Source organism: Leptonotus elevatus, chromosome 2 (genome assembly GCF_054856555.1).
Source record: "Leptonotus elevatus isolate MCC_2025b chromosome 2, RoL_Lele_1.0, whole genome shotgun sequence".
Classification (NCBI taxonomy): Eukaryota; Metazoa; Chordata; class Actinopteri; order Syngnathiformes; family Syngnathidae; genus Leptonotus; species Leptonotus elevatus.
In genome coordinates, this window is record NC_141240.1 from 15,438,881 (window position 1) to 15,463,632 (window position 24,752).

Genomic DNA, 24,752 nt, shown 5'->3' on the forward strand with positions numbered 1-24,752 from the left:
ACAATTTGCATTGGTGGCGTGCAAAGAAGACCTTCCAAGGGAATCAGAGTGGTGCGAACGAAGAAAACGACCACGCCGGAGAACCATGCGTGTACTGGACAAACAGATGACCAGACGAACAGGCGGCGGGACGGACAGGCAGGCAGACAGACAGACAGCAGTCCACTGAAATGAGAGCTCCAAGTGACTCTCAGGAAGAAGAAAACATTGGCATGCAACAGCTAGCTCTGCCTCATTTTCTTCTCTTTCTCTTTTCTAAGCCTATCCATTGGGTGGGTGGGGGACATTTAGATAAATGGTGGGGGCAGTAGTAGGTAGTGAGATCGTGGGCATTCAGTTCCCACAATTACCTTCACTGTCTGACACAGCACAATGATAATCGTCTATTATGTATGTATCATCCGACTTGTAGACATGGGTCCGGGGAAGGTCCCGTATGTGGTCTTGCACATCTGGCAGAGAGTGACTGGAACCATACTGGCCGTAATAGTAATGATATCTACTGCTGTGACTGTCATATGGGTCGGGACCTAAGCTTGATGATCGCCCGGAGCCCATGAATTTCCCAAGGGGACTGAGCGGGCTCTCCTCTTCAGAGTACTGCCTGGTCGGGTGGCGCCCCCGACTATGGCCAGATCGGTAGGGGCGGTCATCCCTCTCATAGGATCTGCTGCGGTACCCAGAGTAGTCTCTGGCTGAAATCTTGTCCATGCCGTAGCCAGTAGAACGTGAGCGGCCGGTGGAAGTGTAGTAAATCCGGTCATCCTCCTCTCCCATTGTGTCAAAGTATCGATTGCTATGGGTGTTGCCACCGCCAGTGTCGTAAGTATTCCTCTTGAAGCCGTAGTCCTCTATCAGTTGACGTCCTCGGATGTGGGAGGAGGGGTAACCCCCACCAGCTGCTGAAGAATAGGAGGCCAGGTCTGCCTCTACATCCCGAGCCTCCTCAATGGGGGAGAATTTGGAGATTTTCTGCTCCATGCTGCCCAGTTTCCTGTGCTTGCTGCGTTTGGTGGACATGACAGCTGGAGCCAAAAGGCTTCTGGGGGACGATGATTTCTGACCGCCAGATCGGAAGCTGCCATGTTTGTAGTCGTAGTCATAGTAATAGGAGGATCCCCCACCCATGCTAGTGCTCACGCTGCTGCTGCCCCCTAGAGGTCCGTGCCTGTAGCTGCTCTTACCCCTGCCATGGTGGTCGTACAACTCTTCCTGCATCGCCGCTTCCTCCTCGGGTGCCCTGCCGTACATGGCGCTGCCAGTTCCCCCACGCGTCGTGCTGCCAATGGTGCTGCTGTGGCCATGGATGTCGCCAGGGTAACGCCCCGTGCTGCTGTGATGCATCATATCCCCTGTTGTCGTGCCCAGCCCGTTTTTTGCCGTCAGCTCACTTACATCATCTATCATCATGTAGTTCCTTGGGATGTTTTGTTCTAAACCAGGTGCCCCGTACATGCCATCTGCCGTACTGTAGGTGGAGGGACTATCTACAGCGTGTCCATAGGCATTGGAAACTGTTGACGTGTACTGTCCATATGAGCTGGCTGTTGTTGCTGTGTAGCCATACGCATTAGCAGTGGTTGTGGTGTACTGGCCATACGAACTAGCTCCGGTTGATGTATACTGTCCATAAGTGCTAGGTGGAATGGTAGAAAACCCACCGTAACTACTGGACACCGTTGCTGAGCCATAGGGTCCATAGTTGGCCATGGTTGTTGTTCCAGTGTATTGACCAAATGAGGCAGCTGAACTGGAAAAGGCGTCTTGTGCCGTGGTGGTAACCACGACTGTAGGGTTGCTGATGGTTTCATAATTGGTGGGCATCTTGTGCTCCAGATCAGCCAGGGACGTTTGCCTGGACCTTCCTTGATGCACTGTCAATATATCTGTTTGCGGTTGCCCAGGGTAAGGGCCACTCTGGCTGGGGTAAGAGGACACAGCACTCGGATAAGGTGAGCTGTGGGTGGGGTATGGGGGCTGACCAGGTGGTGCGGGCCCAAAACCTGTGTGCCCTGTTTGGGGCTGAGGTTGTGGAACACTTGGCAACCCTATGTCTGTTTGAGGGTATGGGGGTTGAGTTTGGGGGTAAGTGTGGGAAGAGTATGAGGTTTGAGATTGGTAGGATGGTCCCGAAGGGTGAACATGACTCTGGAGGGGAGCCGGCTGTGGTAAGGCCTGGGACTGAGACACTGTTGGATAAGGAGTTTGGTTGAATGTTGAGGACTGGAAGGGTAAACTTGATTGAGTTGGTGCTGCCGGTTGGTTCTGGGGGTATTGAGAGTGGAACGATGATGCAGGCGTGTACTGAGTTGCTGAGTTCAGATCATTGCTGAACTGGCTGAGAGGAGCAGTACTTGGTCTTGTTGTCAATAGTCCATTGGTCTCATGTGATGCAGCTGCCGCTGCCAATCGTAGGTTGTTCAACTCACTATCAGACATATAGTCACGAGCATCACCCATACACCTCAGATAAGCAATATCCCTCCTCTCTCGCTCCTTGACTAGAGTCTCTTTCCTTTGGTGGATCCCTAGCTCGAGGTATCTCAGCTTAGCATCAATCTCCTTCTCCTCCTCTTCCAGTTCAGCTTGCTGCTTTCTCAGCTTTGTCGATTCTTGCTCCACTGCCTTCAGCTCATGGGTGAGGTCTTTGAGGAGGCTGGCCTTGGCGGCTAGGCCAGACCTGGAGCTGGGCTTGAGGCTGGGCACGGATGGCAAGTAGACCTGTTGGAGGGCAGGTGTCATCAGGGGCAGATGAACCGATGTTGTCGTCTCTTCCGGAGGAGGGCTCGGCAGGGTTCTCTTGACCTTACGGAGAAGCGAGCTCTGATGAAGGGCTGCCAGCTGTAGGATGAGAGACAGGGTGGGGTGGAAGAGCAGTACAATATGGGGGAGACAAAGACAACAAAACATGAAAAGGAGTAAAATTAGTAGAATAAGAGGGTGTGATTATTAGGATGATAGGCAGGTTTGGCAGTTGGCAAGAGATAAAATGTAAAGAACATAATAGGGCAAAACATATTGAAAGATGTATAAAGAGGTGTGAATAATGAAAAATAGAAAACATCATTATGGCACGGAGGATGGAAGATGGAAACAGAAAAATAATCAATGCAAAGTAATTCAGAGAAAGAAGAAGGAAAATAAATAAAAGTGGGGGTGTTAGAGGAATATGGATTACACAGGTATGATAAATTAGAATTGGGAAAACAGATAAATATCACATGGACAAGAAGAAGGACAACTCGAAGAATACGTTCAGGGAAATAAATATATAAGGAGACAAGGGAGACGTATAGACAAGAAGACAAAGACAAGAAAGAACAAGGGGTTGCGTTAGAAGACATGAGAAAAGGAAAAAAAGGCATAGTTGTAAAATAAAAAGTTTGCATGCTATAATGAAAATAGAGAAGAGAAGACCAGCAGTTGACGTATCTCTAACTAGAGAATGAAACTGGGCAATAACATTAAGGAAATTAGGCTTCAAAGTTTCAAACCAGAGCAGGGCAAAACACAAAAATAAATAAACTGAAAAGGACCGTCTGTACTGACCCGTATCAGAGCGAGCTTCCTGTATTTCGTTGAGACTTGGCGTCATAAAGCACTCACCGAAAATGTGGAAGCGCTCGCCAAAAGGCGGGCATCCGTCAATGACTGGCTGATGTAACGACGTTTTGCTCAGCTCTGGTTAAAAAATCTCTGGTTGGATGATTGAACAGTCAAAACAAGATTTTTTGCCCATTTTTCCTTTTCTAAATCACATCCAACTGTTCCAACTGCTTTACTTTTTCATTGACTTCATTCTCGTAATATTCTTGTATTCTCATTACAAATACATTCAGTCAATGCCTGAATATTTTCTTTTATATTGAAACAATTCAGATCAATAACTCTTTGTACCATTGTGGTTCAGATAACAATTATTTTTTTGCATTTAGGCATGTATGTTTTTATCCAATCAATTAAAACTAGCAGCTACCAGATATCTCTTTCAGTTTTAAACGGACTGCTGCTTTTAGGATTATCAAGCTAATGGAAGCTGTTTTGTAAAATGTCAGAACCATGTCCTGCAATTTGTCCTCTGTCAGAGATTAGCTCCAGTGTCTTAGGTTTGCTTGCTTCTCTCAGGCAAATTAATGGTTCTGAAGACTCCTTTCTCATATAAAAAATCATTTCCTCAGTAGACATTATAGCAATATATGACTTGTTGCAATGAATTATTATCCGAATACTGTAATACTTTGAATGGTGAAGTGACATTAATTGCCACTGCTTCATTTACTAAATACTTCCAATACCACAAAGCTGGTTATTTATACCCTGTTTATTCCAATAATTTTTTTAAATGTTTTTCCCAGCAAACTATAAGACCTGTTGATACAAGATCTTGGGTTGACGCCTGGAAGAATTTGGATATTATAAATACGTGTCTTATGGTATTATTGAAATTAGATGACATCTGGATTAATATTATATCTAAATTCCAAACTCTTTAAAATCTATTTGAATTGTGCATGAATAATAATAATAATAATAATAAAGGAATAAACAATCAACAACCAGTGGAGTTCATTATTCTTCATGGATTGTCATTATTGTCACCATTAATTGAGAGACTTTACCTGGTTCTGGAGTGCTTGTTGTTGATAGAGGGACAGCCTAGCCTTGGTGTGCTCATCAGTAGTAGGACTAAGAGATTTGGGATCTGACATGGACCTTTGGGTGCTCTTGATTGGTCTGGGCATGGAGGGATGCCTCTGGGGGGACTCTGCAGTGTACGCTTTCTGCTGAGGTGTGACATGGGCCTTGTTCAGCCTCTCACTCGATAGTGAATTCTCCAACAGGCGATGAGGTGACACCGGGGAGACAGGTGAGTAGAGGACCTGTGGGGATTTCGGGACTGTCTGCTGCTGCCGGATGATGCTAGAGATGGACTCATTGTGCAGGTGGTTGTGGGGCTGGTAGTTAATGTCGAGCGGGTCGGGACGTCGGCGCTCAAACTTGGCGGCATTTGCTGTGATATGCTGCTGCTGGCGCTGCTGTGTCAAAATGTCAGTGGAACCAGATTGTTGGATTCCACTGCTGGTGGAGGAAGAATATGGGCTCACTGTGGTTGGTATGCTGAGCTGGGGAGCGACAACACCTTGTGACTGGGCTTCTGGGTCAGTTTGGCATGCTAGCGACTGTCCCTTATTTGTCCGTTCAGGTCCTGAGATGTAGTGCACAATCTCCACTTTATTTGGGTCTGGTAATGTCACATGGATTGCAGGCGAAACTCTTCCAAGGTGCTCCACTTCAGTTTGGCAGGACATTTCCCTGATGGTTTGGATGGCTACACTGGAGGATACCATCTTCGGGGCGCTTGTTTTGTTGTCGGTAGCAGCCGTACTTGTGGCAGTTCCGCTGCCAGTGGCACTGGATTCGGAATGTCGAGAGTAACGGGAGCGTCTTCGGCGGACCGGCTGCCCTGTTTCAGCCTTGTCCTCATCATCATCCGTCTGAACTGAGCAGTCCACGCTGCGACCACGCCGCCTGGTTCGATGACGCATCATGTACCTTGTGATAGGGAGAGGAATTCAAATTTTTTTTTAAAGGAGATATTTTTTCACAATTCAATAGTTACCTCAAGGATCAAGACCAGGGGTGGCAAACTGCGGTCCTCAAGGGCCGGAGTCCTGCATGTTTTAGAGGTTAGGTTTCCCTACTCCAACTGCAGCTGATTCCAGTTAATAGGATCGTTATCAGGCTTATGCAGAGCTTGCTGATGAGCTGATCACGAGTCAGCTACGTTGGAGGAAGGAAACATCCAAAACCTGCAGGACTCTGGTCCTCGAGGTCCCGGGCTTGCAACCCTTGATCAACACCAATAGAACATTCTACAACCAATTTTTCATTTTTTTTATTTTACCCCCTCTTAACTCAGCCTATTTTATTTGACTGGTCCTATCTCATGCAAATAAATCACTGCTCAACCAGCCCTACTCTACTACTGGGCCAACTTTTGAAACCATGAAAACTGGGGCAGTGGTAGCGAGTTGTGACAAGGCTGCCATTACTAACCCATAGTATATCCAACCTACTGTATATATCCAGTGAAAACATGATTAACATTTTATTTATTTTTTACACATATTTGTCCTGTTCAACTCCATGGTTATGCAGAATGGTGGATCCGTGTGTCTTTTTATGCTGGAACAGTTTTTCTGTGCAATAAGTTTGAAACAACTCCTCTGCGGTTGTTTATATTGTGGTATTTATAGAAAATGCATGTAATGCAAATGTGGTATGGCGAAAGATGCGAGAACAGGACAGAATACAAAATAAAAATAACAGCAGCAGAAAAAACATACCAGAATAAAATGGTATAAGACTACTAATATGTCACATGACAACAAGCCTCGAGCCAGCCATCACCCCCACACACACACAATTTATTGACAGTGTTTCAATTGACTTTCCCCTTTGTTTGAAAATTTTGTGTTTGGGCTTTTTAAATGTCTTGATATAAAACATTTGTGGTTTGTCCTATCTTTGTGCTTACATGTAAATTGACACAAAAAATTCAAATGAACACAAACGCTTAATACTTTTAAACACTAAAATACATCACACCCCTATTCAGACAGACAGACACATTCATAAAGGTATACCTCTCCTCCCCATCTTCTTCATCTGTCTGCACACAACTGTCCACATTCCTGCGAGGGGAAACATGGAAGATGACGCCTTCTCCATCCAAGCTGTCTCTGCTCAGCCTGGTCATGGACCTGTGTTTCCTCATGTTGCTCTGGTTCTCAACATGCTCCTCATGGCTCCTCAGACAAATCTCTGACGAGGAGTTGGGGAGGGAGCGCGATCCAATTTGATGGTCAGTATAAGGATGTAGAGGCTGTCCATTCACATCCATCTGCAACAGGAGATCAACTGCGGTCACTTGATGCAGGATGTAGTATATTTGTACAACTGTAATTATCATTGTGCTTTCTTCCAAAGTTGTTGTTGATCCTCACCTGCACGTTCTGGACCGCTGCGGCTGTTTTCTGTCGCTTCTGTTCGACAAGCTGCTGCTGGAGCTGTTGTTGTAAGGACTGAATCTGGTCGAGCTGGGACTTCTGCTGGGCAAGCTGTTTCCTCTGGACCACAAGTTGTTTCTCTCGTTCTTGTTGCTGCTGTTGCAGAACCTAAATTGTAGAAACAGAAAGAAATCACACATGGGCAGGAAGCAAAAGTTGGTAAGTATTTACGAATGAGAGTTGTGTGATAATGAGGTTAAGGGGAGAGGTGGATCGGAAAAGAATGGACTAATGTAAGAAAAAGATTATAGTGAAAAGCACTCAAGCTTTCTTAGACTTCTGCAAATCTGGTTGCATAAATGATAATCAAATAAAAATAAAAATAAATCACAAGCCTCCTGAAACAGAATGTGGCATGGAGTTAACTTGGATGGGTTAGAATAGGCCTAAACTTCTATGTATTGCCAGAAAACAAGAATGGAAGTACAACATAAAGTACAGCATCTGCAGATAAGTGCGAGTGCCAGTCAGGTAATGCTTGTAAGAAAATATTTAATGGAGTTTTTTCATTGCATAAATGACAGGCTGTTGCAAATAAAAGTGCTTGGGGTTTTGCTGCCACTGGAGGCTATGGGATGCAGAAACATTCTCTTGCTGATTTTTGGGTCAAGCAAAGCTTCCACACCTGTTTAACAGAGTTAACTTGAAAGATTTTCAACTGCTTGTTCTATTAAAAAAGAAGACAATTGTGTTAGCTCAGCTGTTAACACTTAAAGCAGAGCAATATAAAATGTGTCAGACTGCCCGTTTTTTTAACATGTTGAAAATGAATGATTTGCACATGTACCACTTAAAAAAACAAACAAAAACAAACAAAAAGAACGAAAACAAAATCAACATTCATTTCACATCACACGTTAGACATGCAGGATACTGTATAAGCATTTACAGGGATGTGATTTTTCCGCTAATTCGCGGAATTCCGCTTTTTTTATCTCCAAAAATAAAATGTTACAATTTTTTAAGTGGTAAAAAATCCGATTTCGTCTCTCGACAGCATTCCATTTTAGTGTTTCCGTAACTGAAATGAAACTGATCTTGCGATTGGCTGAAGTCTCCGTGTTGACCAATAAACGCGCTTGTTATATAGGCATAGGCGTATGCCATTGTTTGTTGACCAATAAACGCGCTTGTTATAAAGGCATAGGAGTATGCCATTGTTCATTTCTCAGACGTTTTTGCCGGGTGTTTAAAGAAAGATGTCCGTGATCGAACGCAAAGATGCTCCGCGAGTTAAGGAAATTGACAAGATCGTAAAAAACAAGTTTCGATGGGACTGGTTAGAGAAGGATATATCTACAAATGTTGGAAAGAAGACTGTGACGAATTTGTTCAGTGACTTTATTCGGAAGATCGATCGTGCCGGGAAAGCGCTTTGCATTTGGTGCCATGATACCATTGACTATGTTGGGAGAGGTTTCAAAGCTCTTGAAAGTCACGCAAAGAGCAAAAAACACGTGAAAGAACTCCAGTCAAGAACAACAAATTATTCCATCGCTGGAAGTTTCGGTGCCCAAACGAAAACTCCAAAACTTTACGGCCTCCATCCCTTATTGACATCACAATCGGAAGCGGTAATAGAGAGACGTGATCCACCCCAACAACCTGTACCAGTTGCTGATAGAGTCGTGAATTTTGAGGTCGGTGGTAAACTTTTCAAATTAATCGAAATCAAATTTTCGAAAATATTATAACGTAATAAAAATGGCCATAAATATTTAACATGGTTAATCATTGACACAAACTCAAATGAATGCTGCATGTTTGCACTTTTCAGGTTTCAATATGTTGACTGTCTTGATGTATGCAGTTACAGAGATGATCTTAGTCAATCATGCATTCGACGAATGCATGATTGTGTTTTTACCAGAGCTTGCTGCATGAGGTATTTTATGTTTTTGTCATGCATTATGTATTAAATTAAGAATGATTGATTAAATGATTTATTGCATGGTAAATATATATGATGATATTCTCAGTGATAGTTTTTAAAAGCAAAGGCAGTCCAATGTTTTTGAATGTGACTGATTTTGAGTTGACTAAAACTGCAATTTTATATGGGATAGTTCAATATACATTGAAAATTTATGCTGTTGTTTTGTCTATTTCTTTGTCATCTGAGTGCATTGAAAGTACTTAAAAACACGGAAAACCCATGAGCTCTGGACCTAGCTGAGTGCCCGCGGCCCCCAGACCCCCGGCTAAATTTTCAGATAATTTCACTTTGGTCAAATCACATCCCTGCATTTACACCCTCAGAAGAGAATTGTAAACCATACAGTGATATTTCAACAATGCAAGTTATGGCAGAAAAATAACAATAAAATAATAATTTGATTGAAAAACAAAATCAAATCCATCATTGTTGGTTTACTGTATTCAGTTGCAAACATATGTAGCCACATAAATTTAATAGAATTGATAATTTCCCCCGTTAACAATTAAAATGTCTAACGTATGTTAAAAGGGGTAGGACCTGATAAGTTTATGCTTCTTCCTACTCCTTTTCGAACATGTATGTGTAAATGTGTAGCTCATGATTGGGTGAAACACTGTGAAACTTTCTTATGTTGCTTTTGTTGCCTTAATGTTGTGTTTTATATATTTTGTATATTTTGTCTTTACACAAGTACTTTTATAATCAATCTGTTTTTCTTCATATACATGTTCAAAATAAAATTGAAAAAAAAAATATTCTCATGATGCATGCAAACATTGTTTCAGTACCATACAATTCAATGGAAAACTGTGACAGAGACAGAATCAACTTAATTAAAGACATCAGAAAAAGAATAAAAAGCCTTGCAACCACAAAACACCTCAAATCTATGTATTGTACTTCCTGTTTTTCCTTATACCTGTTCCTTGATGTTCTGCAGCTCCTGTAATTCTCTCTGCACCAGAATATGCTCCTTGTCCCTGTGTAGCTTCAGCTCAATCCTTTCTCGTTCTAGCTCTTCCTGTAGACGCAGTTGCCGGAGTTTCTCCAGCTCTACGCGCTCCCTTTCCATCTGCAGAAGCTGCTCCTGCTGCCGATGCAGCCTTTCTGCCTCAGTTTCACCTTCTTTGTGTATAGCACCGGGTGGCGGGAAGGGAGGTAGACCCCCTGCTACTGGTAAACCGCCAGAAGAATCTGGAGGGCCGACTGATGTGTAACATTGAGCAGCTGTTGCCTGTGTCTGTTGTTGTTGTTGACTGTTCAGGTGCGCTTGGGACATGTTTAGCGGTTGATGCTGTGGGTCAGTTGATGTGACCTCAACAGAAGAAGAGGTTGTTACAACACCACCTTTACCAAGGTAAACTGGTTCATTTTGGATTGTAGAGGGGGTAGCTGCCATGGGAACAGATACTGGGGCACTCGCTGCCGCTAAGGTTGTTATCGCATCAGCAATAGTGGCAGAGGTTGATGTCGTTTGGAGAAGACCTGGTCCAGGGTAACGTATTGGCGCTTGTCCAGATACAGACATTCTGGGAGTCGTTGGTAATCTGGTGAGACTAGAGAGGGGCACAGGTGTCATGTTGGGGGATGGATAAGGCCTGAAAACCCCTCTTAGTAGTGGTCGAAGAACAGAAGCGGGCTGAGTTGTGATAGGTAAGGTAGAGGCAATGGGTGTCTGAATGGTGGAGTAGATCATTCCATCTGAGGAGCGAATGGCTGCAGGGTACATGGCTCTAAGACTGGCCTGCCTGGCATTGATGAGGTTAGCAAGCGCTTGGTTGTGGGATAATGGCTTCCCATCCAATCCAAAAAGCAGATTTTGTCTCAAGCCAAGACCAGCTGATAGTCTCGAGGTTGCTGGGCTGGTTCCTCTCCCCAGACTCCCAAACTGCATAAGGTCGGGGTTGCTTCCGTAGCGATCCATTGAATTGAGTGCGGCACACATTCGGCTGATCTCTCTTGCAGTTGTGGCACTGTACTGCGCTAAATTAGCTTCCTGGAAATTGGCAATGTCACGAGCAGAGTAGCCATAGTCTGAATTGATGTTAGACAAGGAATTGTATCGCCGTATAGGCAATGTTGGGGCAGGGAGTTCTCCTCCATGACGCAAATCTGTGTATGAGCCATATTGCATTCCAATATAACCCCCATAGCCATGTTTTACAGCATTTAGATCCACTGCAAGTTCTCCTTGGGATTGAAAATGTGGTTCTAGTTTGAAATGGTATGATTGTAGCCCTGCCTCAGCCAGGTTTGTATCAGACATTGAAGGTTGAAGCCTACCAGGATAAGGCAATGTGTAAGACTTATGTTCTTCCATTGGATATTCACGATATTTTGCAGATTGTCTCTCTTGATCAGAATCATAGGAAAGAGGTGGAGCGGAAGGAGGTCTTATGCCGTCTTTCTCTGAAGCACCAACACAGCTTCCACCAAAGGGGAGTCTGTATACAACATCGCAGCAAGCTGGTTGGTTGTCAGGTTTAATCTGGCCTCCTGGGAGATCTGCAGCATCCTGCCCTTCCTCAACATTTACAAGCTGGGTCACTGCCCTGAGCTGCTCTTGCCCACCATCTATCTGTACTACCATACTATGTGGTGTCTTTCCACCTGTAATCATGCCAGGTGGACTGGACTTTCCTTTCAGCTCAATGGGCCCGATGCCATAAATCTCGGGGTTGATGACTGGCGATACAGCACTGACAACAGCCGAGGCAGTGCTAGTCTGGCTGACCATCAAGTCTTTTTTCAGCAAGGGTGAGACCTGTCCAGAAAGGTTATACCTAGCTAAAACAGAAGCCTGTTGCTGTTGTTGTTGCAAATGATGATGTTGATGCAACTGCTGCTCAAGAAGCTCTTGTTGCATCTGCAACTTCTCTTGCTGTTTTTGTAGTTCTTTCTGTTGAATACTAAGATCTTCAAGTTTCGCATCAATTTTTGGTATTGATGGGTCCATTGGCGGTGATAGAGGGGGTTTGTTCTGGGAAAAACACACAGCTGAACTCATGCCCTGACCTAAATCCACTCTGTTTTGATAGGGATCGCCATAGACCATTGGTTGTTTGGGCTGGGACATAAACATGGAAGCCGCTACAGTTACACTCACAGTGGTTGGTGTGATGATCTCCTGGGCATTCAGGTTCATAATCAGTGGCTGTACAATTGTTGACTGTCTGCTCCCCTCTGGTCCACCATGGTATTTTCTGCTTTCAGTGGCTAGAGAGGTGAGATCCATTCCTTGATCAGTCATGATGATTGGAGCAGGTTTGGTGGCTGTTCTGAGGTCCACAACGCTTCCACCTTGGATCATATGGCCCTGTTCCACCCTAGAGGTGCCTGGCACTGTCGATATGCGGCAGAGGGAGATATTATCCATAGAAATGGAACCTCTTGTATAAGTACTGGCCGTGGTAACCATACTTGTTCCAACATTTACCTTTTCTATTCTTTGTGTTCTGTAGAAGCTGCGTGGAGGTGAATGTTGGTAAGGTGGCGTATCTGGAGGGCTATCACATGGTGAATAAGAATCAAATGTAGATTGACGGCTAAATCTTGTGGGGGAAGAGAGGGGGGATGTAGCCGTGTTGACAGTCATTGGACGAGCTGGACTTGTAGGTGGAGAGTATGGCACATCCTGGGAAGACTGCTGCCGGTAGAGCCGTGGGGAGACCGATCTATGTGAAGTTTGGGTTCCCTGAGCCATCACTGGAGAAGTAGGCCCAGAACCTCCAGAGTCTCTTCGTAGTGCAGAATTGAAAGTCTGTGTGGAAAACTCAGCTGTTGCCCTCCTGGAGGGTGAGTGGGTGGGACTTTGTGGTGGTGGGGAAGGAGAAAGAGGAGGGCTGGTGCTCCTGTAATAAGTTGTATACTTTGGAGAGCGTGGCTCATTGATTCGCTCATTAGCAGTTGTCGGGCTATCTCGACCTGTTCCACCCCGAGAGTCCCCTACTCTTCTGGTGATGACCTCTCTTTGACTATAGGCTTGGGTAATCTCTGCAATCTTGCTGCATACACTTGAGACTGTAGTTGAAGATGTGGCAGGACTTGTGTGTCTGTTATACATAGAAGACTGGGTGGATGTTATAGTGTTGCCTGTACTCGTTTGAGAAATAGTTACAGCATCTCTAGCATAAACTCCATAAGCTGCAATTGTAGTGGCAGCTACTGTTGGGGTTATTCCATTTTTCCCCGCTTGGTTTTTTAATCTGTCTTTGTGTCTGTCCTTTGGGGCAAAGTGCTGAGTTACTCTAACATCAGGGATGCGTCCCGTTTCAGCAAAAGAAGCAGGAGCGGAGATCTGGGTTGGGCTGGTTCCTGGAGTCAGAAGGGCATTGCTTTGCTCAAGAAGTTTTGCAAAGGCAGAACCTGTGTCAAGAAATTGTTTGTCTGGGTAGGAGCTCTCAATCTCTACTTGCTCATCAGTGGCCAGCTGCATCTTAGTGATGTTCTGAGATGTTTGTCGAATCTCCTCGTAAATATCATTTTCTATCTCAACCGCGTCATTGTCATATCCCGTTTGCTCTTGCTCATATTCATACTCTTCATCATAACCTTGTCCATTAATGTCTTCTTCATAGTACTGGCCGTGTCTTACTGGAGACGACTGCTGCTGTTTCTGTTGCTTTTGAAGCAGCTCTGCCTTCCTCATCATCTCTTCATAAACCTCCTCAGCACTCTTTAATGGCTTGGAAGTGGATGATGGCGCTATTGTGGTTGCGATAGATGATTTCTCAATTGGTGAATAAAGGGACATAAAGGTGGGAAGGTTGTACTCACTGCCTGACTTGTAAAGTTTGGACTCATAACCTTCAGCTTCTGAATCCAGACTCTGAGGGGAGTATTCAGAGGCAGAGGAACGATGAAGTTCTTCCATTTCAGCAGCTTGTCTCAGTTCCTCTGTTGGAGAAGCATCTTCAATGGGTGATAGATTACTGGGTGGTGTTTTGGACCTTTCCCTACGTCGTTGAGCTCTTAGCTCCTCTTTATCCCGCTTAGTCTTGCGTGCTGTGCTTCGGATTCTTTGTTGTTCAACCTCTCTCATCTTCTCCTGCTCTCGCAGGAGTTCCTCTTCCTCTCTCAGTTCATCTTCTTCTGAAGAGTCTTCAATTGTCGGAAGGAGAGGGCCGTGAGAGCGATGCCGCGCTTTCCTTTGTTGCTTAGCCTCTTCCAGTCTTTGTCTCCTGCTGGGACTACTGTCACTGTCCTCTTCCATTGATGAGATGGATGTAGGAGACTGGCCTGACCCGTAAGAGGATGTAGAAGTCGGTGGAAGAGTGGAAGAGTAGTCGCCCCGAGAGCGCTCTTCAGGAGAGCCGGTTAGACTTTCCATCTCCAGTTCGGGTTCTCGATCAAGGCTTAAGTCATTTTCATTACTGAGCTCAATGTCTCGGCTGTAGCTGTTGGTGTTATTCAGTTCAATGGTTTTGAAGCGCCTCAAACCACCTTGTGACGCCATCAGATCTTCCTCACCCTCTTCCACTGAGCTTTTGTAAACATCAGTGGAGCTTTTTGTTTCCTCTTCAAAACTGCTAGAGTGGTGCTGTAGACGCCGTTTTTCTTTTGCTGTATCAGATGTGAGGTGCTTGTGGTGGCTTTTCTTTCGCTGGTAGCCATATCCTTCATCTTCCTCATCATCATCTTCCTCCATCTCTTCCTCCTCATCATTTTCTTCATCAGCACTCATCTCCATAATCTGTCTCCTCATGAACTCCTCATCTGTCATCTCTGTGGGCTCAACTTCCTTTTCCTTCTTTTTCTTTTCCTTATTCTCCTCCTTCCCTTCTTTTCGTTTACTCTCCCAGTCTCCTCCGTCTTCTTCTTCTTCCATTATGTCTTCAAGTTCCTCATCCGAGTCATATGCATCTGGTGGGATTGACAAAGAGCGTGGGCGCTGCTTGCCTTTGTCATCTAAGTCTCTATCCCTGTGCTTCCTTCCTCTTCTGTCCACTTTGTCCTCGGAAAGGCTCTTCTCCAGCAAAGGCCTCATTGAACTTTCTAATTTAGTAATTTCTGAAGGACTTGGTGGGGAGCCCCGCCCGCTGCTGATGCCCCTTTCACTCAATTTCATCTCCTCCTCTTGAATTAGTCCCGTAATTTCGCTGTGGGAGCTGGAGATGCCGTCGGAGGAGTAACCGGTATCACTGAGGCTCTGTGGGCTGCGTGACAAGTCATGTGTGCTGTTTTTTGTTTCCTAAAGAGAGAGACAAAAAAGAAGTCTTTAAGGTCTCAATGGGATACACATTGAATGCACTAGATGCCACCAATATTCCCAAATCCTATTTGATCTAAATATAAAACCCGTCTACAAATACACTATACACAAGTCATATTAGTCAAAAGTTTGAAATTACATTACTCACATAAACTTATCTGAATCACAAGATGAAGATTTATTGCAGTTTAATGAGATCTTAATGAGATTATTTTATGGCATCAAACCAAAAATAGCTAGATGAGATTGGATTGTGAGGTTAATTTGTTTTTTATTACATATCGAAAAGTGTACTGCAAAAATCATAATTTCTCAGAAAAAAACAAACATTTCTTGAGCCAAAAGAGAGCAAGCCATTTTAACACTTAAGATTCTCCAATCATTTGTAAAAATAACACACCCACAAGGGAACTGACCAAAAGTGTAGAATTGGAAGGCTATGAAATTGACCAAATTTGGACAGTGACAATATAATATTTCAGAACATTAGCTACAAAATAAATAGTTGCAATAAATAATTCATTTACATAACAGATGCGTGCATTATTTAGTCATTAATTGTCGAGTTTTAATAATAATCAAGATTTCTTCATCAGCTCTATGTATGCTGGCCACTTGAATTCTTCTGAACTCTGTGTATCATAATATTGCAATTGAACAGCGAAAAACATGATTCAGTTAAATTTAAGGTCCAGATAAGACTGTAGTGTTAAAACATAACACAAAAAAAGGACTGCAAAATTAATCAGTGGCTTAATAACATGCCAAATTATAGAAATCTAGCAGTATAACCTGCTATAATGAAATTCAAAATGATTGGAAAAAATGCAAACCACAGAAAGTAAGACGATGGGAATCTTAGGGGATGATCAACAAATTCACAGCGTGAATCACATGGTAATTTGTGTATAATGAATTACATGTTTTATCATGCGCATTATAGTAATAAAGTAGTCACATTGTTAAAGTGTTTATTGGCCACTGTCCAATGTTTCCAGAAAATACAGAGGTCTGAAAAGGTCAGGTCATGAAGGAAAAAAAATCAGGTTTGACACTTTACCGCTGCTAATCCTTACACCTATTTAATGTTAATTTTGCTGAAATAACTTTTTAATAGTACATTATAGAAGCTTTCACTTGACCTGTTTGCTAATACTAATGTGCAAGTACCTTGAGCTGCATTATTTCAGTAAACTGCCATAGTGATTGAATGTGGTATGTACATACTGAAGTATATCAGATAAACATATCTGCTGCAAGGTTGGCTGCAGCCAAGTAAGACAAGCCCTGCTCGCTCCCCAAACAAAAGCTGATCCATGACTGCTTTGCTGTGTTTGGCAACGTCAGCATTCTGCCAGAAGGAAATCAATAGCTTGCTTTATAAACAGCTACAGATCCTCAATATTGGAGGATGTTCCAACTGTTTCAACCTTCAATTCACACAAAGGAAAAAAATGTCAAGAACAATTGGAGTTTGCATTAAGTGTCAGAAGTATTCTCAGGAGCTATTCACACAACAGTATATAAATGAAAAATATAGGAGTCATTGACTGTCCGCAACATGACAACAATGTCAGGCCGAAGTTGCGTTGTTGGTGAAGATAATGTCTAACTCGTATATATATATTAATTTTTCTATTCCCATGCCAACAAGGGTTATAAATCCTGGTAGGAGTTCATGTGTACAATGTTTCATTACAATGGGACATCACAAATGGTTGTTTGGTCTGGTATACAGACAACAGTGGATTCTTGTCATTAGGTCATCCGGTCCATTTGAACAAGAGGGATCGTTACGACAGCATAGTCTGTATGTGTAACTGCAAAACCCACCCCCAACAAACAACAACAAAAAAACACTTAATAAAAAAAAAATATATATATTGCCATTCTGAGTAGGGCAATAACATATCCTTAAAGACACTTTGGAGACTTTCCTAGTCGAATAAAAGGATCTTGAAGTCAGCTCTTCACTTTGATTCAAAGTCATAAAGAAACAAAATGCAGTTTAGTAAATGTCACTTTGGGTTGGTTTGAAGTCAAGATGAAAGAAAAGGATGAGAATGAGGAACGGCTTTACACATGGGTAAACCGTTACAAATATTACTGTTACTTACGTCGTAATGCCTTGACTTCTTAATTTCCTTGATTGGTGTAATTTGATCTCCTTTCTTGAGAGTGGTTTTGCTGTCTTTGGCAATTTGGCTTTCAGGCTCCATCTTAAGCTTTTCGTCCGTGGTTTTCGTCTTCTTCTGGGTCTCTGCTGTTGGTGCCGTTGGTGTAGATAGTATCGTGTTCTTGGTGTCTGTTGGCAGCTTGGCAGCATTGGGCCCAAACTGTTCGCTACTTCCGGTTCCCGACGGTGGTTTCTGTGTCTGAGGCTGGGCCGGCTTGGAGCTCTGCTGATTGGTGGCTTTGTGGAGAGGGCTTTGTTGACTGACTGGTGCCTGGTGGCGTGGCGACCCCGAGGGCTGATGTTTTGGGGACGGGTGAGGAACAGGGAGCGGAGGCTCATCGAGACCTTCTCCGGACATCAGCCGCTGGGTTTGGCAGTTGAGACATAGCCACTCTTTTTTCTGAAAGACAGCACACATCATGAAAATCAATGACGCAATTATGGTATCTTTCATTATTTTCTTTTTTCTGCTATATCACTCATCACTCATGTCAAGCCATAAATCTACATTATTGTGTTGATTTGGATTCCATCTAAAAATACAATGGTTCTCTTACTTGTACACACTGATTGGTAGTTACCAATCTAGTAGGTTAAGCTCATATTTGCTTGATTAACCAATAGATTGGTCATACATTGACCATTCCAGGTGTTTACAGGCATACCAATTGAAATTGGTTACAATAGAGAAGTAAGTCTTGATAGAGCACTTGGAAATATATTTATTGTAACAATTTATTGTATTCTAAATGTATTTATTAATTATTATGTGATTACAATATAGTGTTTAGAAATGGAAATATGTGTCTTGATAGATCACTAGGTGTGTCCAGCTCAGGGGCCTAATGGTAGAGTATCTCCCCTGAGACTGGGAGGTTGTGGCTGGGCTGGACCAAAGACTATAACAATGGGATCCATTTGCCTCCCTGCTTGACATACAGCATTATGGGTTGGAGTTGGGGGGTTACATCCCCAAATGATTCCTCAAGCGCAGCCCCTGCTGCTGCTCACCGCTCTCTCGGGATGGGTCAAATGCGGAGAACGAATTTCACCCCACTGAGGTGGGCGTGACAATCAGTGGTACTTTTTTTCGGGAATCTGCGGTATTCCCCAAAAAATTTCATCTTCTAACACAGATTAACGGTCGGTTGGCCCAATCACCAATATATATTGGTTGAAAACACCAACCATTCTAAAGCGGTTGTTTTAACCAAAGGATCTGTCGGACACATAACTACCAGCCTGATTAATCAAATTTAACCCTTTTTTGGTAAATTTGACCAATCCATTTATAGGCTGTATTTGTTATGATTTTTTTTAAATGCTAAATAACTTCATTAGAACTCAGCAAGCCATTTCCTTCATCTTTCACACTTCTGAGCATGATCACTCCTTTCATTGCATCCTTTGCTTTCTCTGTTCAAGCCCTCTCACGCTCTCTGGTCTCTTTTCTTCATTTAACAGTGTTAGAGCTATTTTTACCCAGAATTCCATTGTTCTGCTTGAGCATACTTCTCCCTCGTCCTTGGTGTTGCTTAAGGCTGCACTCTCCTGCACTGTACACTCATATTTATATGCACGCACACATGTTCTCACACACACACATTTCTCATCAAGGCAGAATAAAGGAAAGCCTGTCTAGCTGAATGCTAACCAAGAAGTGAGTGATGACAAGCAGAGAGGCTGAGGAGGAGAAAGGAAGGATGGGGGTAGTGGAGGAGGCCAAAGGGTGCAATGAGAGTCGAGTGAGTGATAGCACACGTGCATGTGACGCATGCACATACACATTAATTGAACACTTGCCTCGAAGGATGTGCCTCCCCGCTGAGGCAAATGGAGGAAGAAACTAGAGATGCAGCTAAAGTAGGCGTCAGGGAGCCGCTGATTATTAGGGTGCCAAAGGTGCTTCAAGACAGTTTGAACTCGTAATCAGGGTATCAAGGGGTGTGTGTGTGTGTGCGTGTGTGTGCAACCCTTTCTTCACAGCAAAACATATTTCCCTGTCTAGTTTAATAATCTTTTTAATTAACATATGACGCTTTTATTACATCTACTCACCGATCACAATATTAACTCATTCACTGCCATTGATGCCTGTATACGTCAAAAATTCAGTGGAACCATTTTTTATTAGTTTAACATTTTTATTCACTTTTGTTAACAAGAGTATGAAAACTTCAATTTTTTTTATTGAACTTTTAGAACAGATATAAAATGTGAGTTAACTAGTGAAGTCATGCGATTAATTACGATGACAAATTGTAATTTTAATTTGACGCCCCTAATTTCTAATCATCTTTTCTTTTTAAAATATTTTTTTTTAAAGAAAAGATTATCTTAAAATAATTTTTGTAATTTTTAAGAAAAGATTATTAAAAATTAAGTGTGTCAGGTGATAAAAATGTTAATTGTAATTAATCGCATGACTTCACTAGTTAACTCATGATTACATTTTTTTTTATTAAGAATTAGGGGCGTCAGGTGATTAAAATTTGTTATTGTAATTAATCGCATGACTTCACTAGTTAACTCACAATTAATCACAAATTTTATATCTGTTCTAAATGCGCAATAAAACAATTCTAGGTTTTCATACTCTTGTTAACAAAAGTGGGAAAAAAATGTTAAACTAATAGAAATAGTTCAAATTAATTTTTGACGTATATAGACGTTAATGGCAGTGAATGAGTTAAATTTATGTATCGCATCACTTCAAACGACACTCACAATAATAAGCGTAGTGTGAATTTAATATCGCCGACAGGATTCATCAAAACGGAGCATGTATTTGTAAAGGCAGAATTCTCATTAAGTAACACAGGTGTACCTAATGCTAAGTCGTAGTGCCAATATTAATTTTGGGTCAAATTGAAAACGATAATAAACCAATGAGTAACTTTTTCATACGGTAATGCTCAGAATTAAAAGGTTAAACGGTGAACCTTCTTGAAGTTGAGGTCAAAAGTAGGGCAGGTGCGCCTTAAGCATATCCATTGTTTCAGTTATTGTGAGTACAGTTAGACATGGGTCACTTGGAAGCAGATGTTTACCTAAAGTCCAAAATAATCAGATATAAGCACTAACCTGAAATCAGGCAATGAGACAAGTTTAAATCGTCAACCAAATAATAACTGTCCTAGCTCACAAGATTTCTTGTAGCTGTTCTCCTATCTTGAAGTCAGTCCCGTTTCTTTCTATTTATCCACAGGGCAACCCCTGAAATGAGCTCTGTAGGGACAGCAGCTGAAAAAAAAGTTGACCAAATTGAAGTTCTAGCCTTGCCGGATATATCCTGCTGGGTGTTAGAGTATTAGCTTCGGTGTAAGGCTGAGAGAGTGCCGCCTTTGAAGTGCTGAAGTGTGGACTTTGAAGAGTAGGAAGCACGAATGCTGCTACTCCCCTTTGAGGCGAGGAAGTGATCAGACAGACGAGAGGAGAGAGGCTGAAAAATCGAAATGAAGTTGTGATGATGGCTGACATCAGTGAAGATGAAGATATAGTGCTTCTCCCTTGTCTAACCTAAAATAGCGAATCTTAGATGGTTACCTTCCTAATCCCATTAAGTCTATAGAGTTAGAAAGAACAGGCGTATATTAAAACTACAATAGTCCATTTATTTCACACATTTTTGTGGACAGCTGGTTCAAGTGCTTAAAAGAAGCTGTAAAATCTCAGCTGAAGGTGTGGATCGACGAATGTGTCACTAGTCTGGCCAAGTAGCCTCAACAAAAAAAAGAACATATATAGGAGCTCGCGAGTTCCCTTAGCAGCCACGGCGGGATTGCAGAAGAGAATGAAGATGGGGAGGTCAGACGTCGGGGGTCAATTTGAGGTGGATGGTGAATGTAGAATATTGGGCGAGGACTGTGAAGGAAGCATGAGCAGAGACAGTATAGAAGATAAGGGCATTAGTGAATTAGTGGCAAAAAAAAGAAGAAGATGTGAACAGGAACAGTGGAGAGAAGAACAGAGAGGAGGCGGAGGAACAAAAATGAGCAGTGAATTAGTTCTGCTTCATGAAACGGCCACTTATAGTTGAGAAGCTGCTTTGGGGCCCTTTGTGTGTGTGTGCGTGCGCGCGCGCGCGCGCGTGTGTGTAAATCCTGCATTATTTCCATTGAGTGAGAATGGTTGCCTGTCTCAATGTGTCAAGCATTATAATTGACAGAGGATCTTTCCAGCAGAGTTCTTCCTATTACCCGATATTTTCTTTATTTATACCTACACTCTTATGAAGGCCGTGTTTTTTAAATGTAGCACATTACACATACTGTATGTATATGATCCACTTTTCACTTATCACTAGAGACATATTTATTAGTCAGGCGTCCTCATTTGACTCCATCATGCGGTGTCATCTGCCCTTCGCAGTGTGACTCGTCGCCAGTGTTTTGCTACCAGGCCTGAGCTCTCACTCGCTCTCTTTCTCTTCTGTAAGCGAGCATGCATGTGTGTGTGTGTGCGTATGTTAACCCTGACACCCAACTCAGTGTGCTGATTCAGCCTCCACACATGCGCCCACTTTCTTTTTGCAACCACTGCAGCCAAACGACATCTGGGTCATTCTGCAGTTCACTATTCAGTGGTTTCATTTGCTTGTTTAGTGAAGTTTGGCGCTATCCAGATGTTATAGTATAGTATATATAGTCAAGTTATCTTTATTTATATATTTATAGTAAAGCATAGCATAGTATAGCATTGTATAGTATAGTATAGTATAGTATAGTATCGCGTCGTATATAGGGGTGTCAAAATTAGTGTGTTAATTTTGAGTTAATTTAAAGTTTGTAAGCCACAATTTTTTTTTTAATGTGCGATTAATGACGGCCTCTCACTTCCAAGGCCTGTACTGGGGGAATTCCAGTCGCAACGCAGCAAGCACGTCCGCGTCAAAGTTTAGCAGTAATAATTTTTTTGTTTTATTTTTTAAAAAAATTCTGGAGAGCTCAGTATTGTTTATTCGGTAATTTTACCGATTTGACATGTCATCATCATTACTCTCCTTTTTTTATTTTTATTATTTTGTATGTGGGTGAGTATGTGTGTGTGCGTGCGTGTGAGTGTGTGTGTATTCATTAGTTCACCAAAAACCTATTAAAAAATCCCATATCCCCGTTCACCTAAACTGAACACCGCCGTCAGGAGACCCGAGGAAGGACCAAAGAAAAGAAAGGAAAGTGAAATCCAGCACCGACCAGACAACACCCACCACCCACCGGGCCACCAACCAGAGTCCTTCACCAACCCCAGAAACATCTAAATTCCAACAAATCAGGGAGACCTCAAGAGACCGAAGGAGAGACTGAGGGAAGGAAGGACAGATGAAGCAGAGTGAGATCCACAGACACCAGCCTCCACCGATTCAATGACCTGAGGAGGAAGCAGATTGGGTCTGAGTTTCGATAGATGCTGGTGTGGTGGATCTGGCATGCATGAAAATCTCCACCAAAGAGGGGGGCCGTCGACCCCTGCCAGGACAGAGCAAGTGCAACACCTCAGGGCCCCCCAGGCCGCGGCAGCACCAAAGGACAACCCCTGGGCCCCGCCAGGGCCACCGGCCGGAGAGCAAACCTAGGAGCAGGAGCGCCCCCCACTCCAACACGGCCCGCGCCCCCAACCCAACGCAGCAGGACGGGGCACTGCAGGCCCGCCAGGCACCCCACCGGTCCACAGCCATCGCCCCCCCACCCTCTCGGCCCCCGGAGCACCGAGACCCGGGCCAGGGGAGGGGAAGGAAGGCGGACAGGGGAGGGGGAAGAGACGGGGGAAGAAGACGACAAGAAGGGCAAGGTTAAAATATTCTATATATGTAGACCAAGGCTTCTATAAATTTTGATATTTGTTTTTTATTTGAGGCAGATATTTTTTCCATTAAAATGTGATTTATGAGGAGGTTAGACCATTGGTCGATATTCAGAGTTTGTTTATTTTTCCAGTTAACAAGAATTGTTTTTTTTGCGATAGTAAGGGCTACAAGTGTAGATTGAAATTGTTTATGTGGTAAGTCAGTTGTTGTTAAGTCACCTAGCAAACACAAGTTTGGAGAGAACGGTATCCTACAGTCCAAGATAGCGGAAAGTTTTTCTAAGACTTTAGTCCAGAAATATATAACCAGCAGTAATAAATTTAATAATAATGCATATATTTGTGGAGACTGGGGTCATGCCGTATTTTACAATTTTAAAAATGTGCAGAATTTCACAAATTACTTCATGTTAAAGATTAGATAGCTCTTAATATGAAAAAGAAAAATGCACTGAGCTCTCACCAATGTCTTAAAAATTGTAATTATGTCATTTCGTGGCAGAAAAATGGCCCCAAACACAAATCAATATCACACTGTTTTTTTTTTACAATACAGGACATCATTTTAACTCAATTTAATGAATTACTATGAAATTACTGTACCAATGACAAACAGATGCAGCCATATTTCTATTAGTTTCACATTTTTCCACTTTTATGTTAACAAAAGTCTTCTTATTGTACATTTTATTGTACATTTAGAACAGATATAAAACGTTGTGAGTTAGCTATTGAAGTCATGTGATTAATTACAATAAAAATATAATAATAATCGCCTGACACCTCTAATCATATAGTATCATATTGTATCGTTTCGTATAGTATAGTAGTTGTGCTTGAAAGTTTACATACCCATAGAGTAAACATTTTTGAAAGAACTGCAAGCAGATCTTCACGGGTGGATGATGTAAAGGTATCTGTGAAGTGGGCACTTTCACCATCCACCCGGATTATACATTTCCGTGTGTGCCCCGAGCAACGCTTAAGACAAGAGTGAGTATAAATGAAATGATAAAATCCCATCATAATTATAATGTTAAAAAAAATAATAATATCAAGTAGCATATCCAGTCAATTTGGTTGCTTTGGCAGCCCTTAGATTGAGCAAATATGATTATTTCCTGAGGGCATAGCAGAAATACTTCCACTAGTATGTGAAAATGACAAAACCATTGCTCAGCCTTTTTTCATCATCCAAACGTAGAAAAGGTGTTGGTGAGATTTAGCTGCACCAGCAAATGCGCAAGCGAGTTGCCCCGAGGCCGCGGACCGGCGTGTATACGGTCACATTGAACATCATTCATGGTTCGTGAAAACACGGCTGGGAAATGATGTGAGCGGTCAAAGGTGAAACGAGATGAAGAAGGAAAGCGGGACGGGACACAAAATAGTGGGCACGATGAAAAAGAAAAAGAAGAAAATGAAACAGTGACATTAAATAATGACGGAGTACTGTGGACATGGACGAACATACAAACATTCCTAAACTGCAAGACACTATAGAGTAGTTGACCGCACGAGTATATATACTTCCCTTGACTTATTCTCTCT

The 24,752-nt window shown here is 42.7% G+C and overlaps 1 protein-coding gene across 1 annotated transcript in view; it reads right to left on the reverse strand.

Moving 5' to 3' along the window:
• The window catches only part of bsna (bassoon presynaptic cytomatrix protein a), a 98,653-nt gene that overhangs the window by 15,909 nt on the left and 57,992 nt on the right, over positions 1-24,752 (reverse strand). The window contains exons 4-9 of the mRNA XM_086067108.1: positions 17,338-17,796; positions 9,929-15,199; positions 7,008-7,178; positions 6,648-6,904; positions 4,620-5,553; positions 351-2,841 (exon numbers count right to left, since the gene is read on the reverse strand). Coding sequence (XP_085923234.1) covers positions 351-2,841; positions 4,620-5,553; positions 6,648-6,904; positions 7,008-7,178; positions 9,929-15,199; positions 17,338-17,796 — 9,583 coding nt within the window. The remainder of the gene's footprint in view (positions 1-350; positions 2,842-4,619; positions 5,554-6,647; positions 6,905-7,007; positions 7,179-9,928; positions 15,200-17,337; positions 17,797-24,752) is intronic.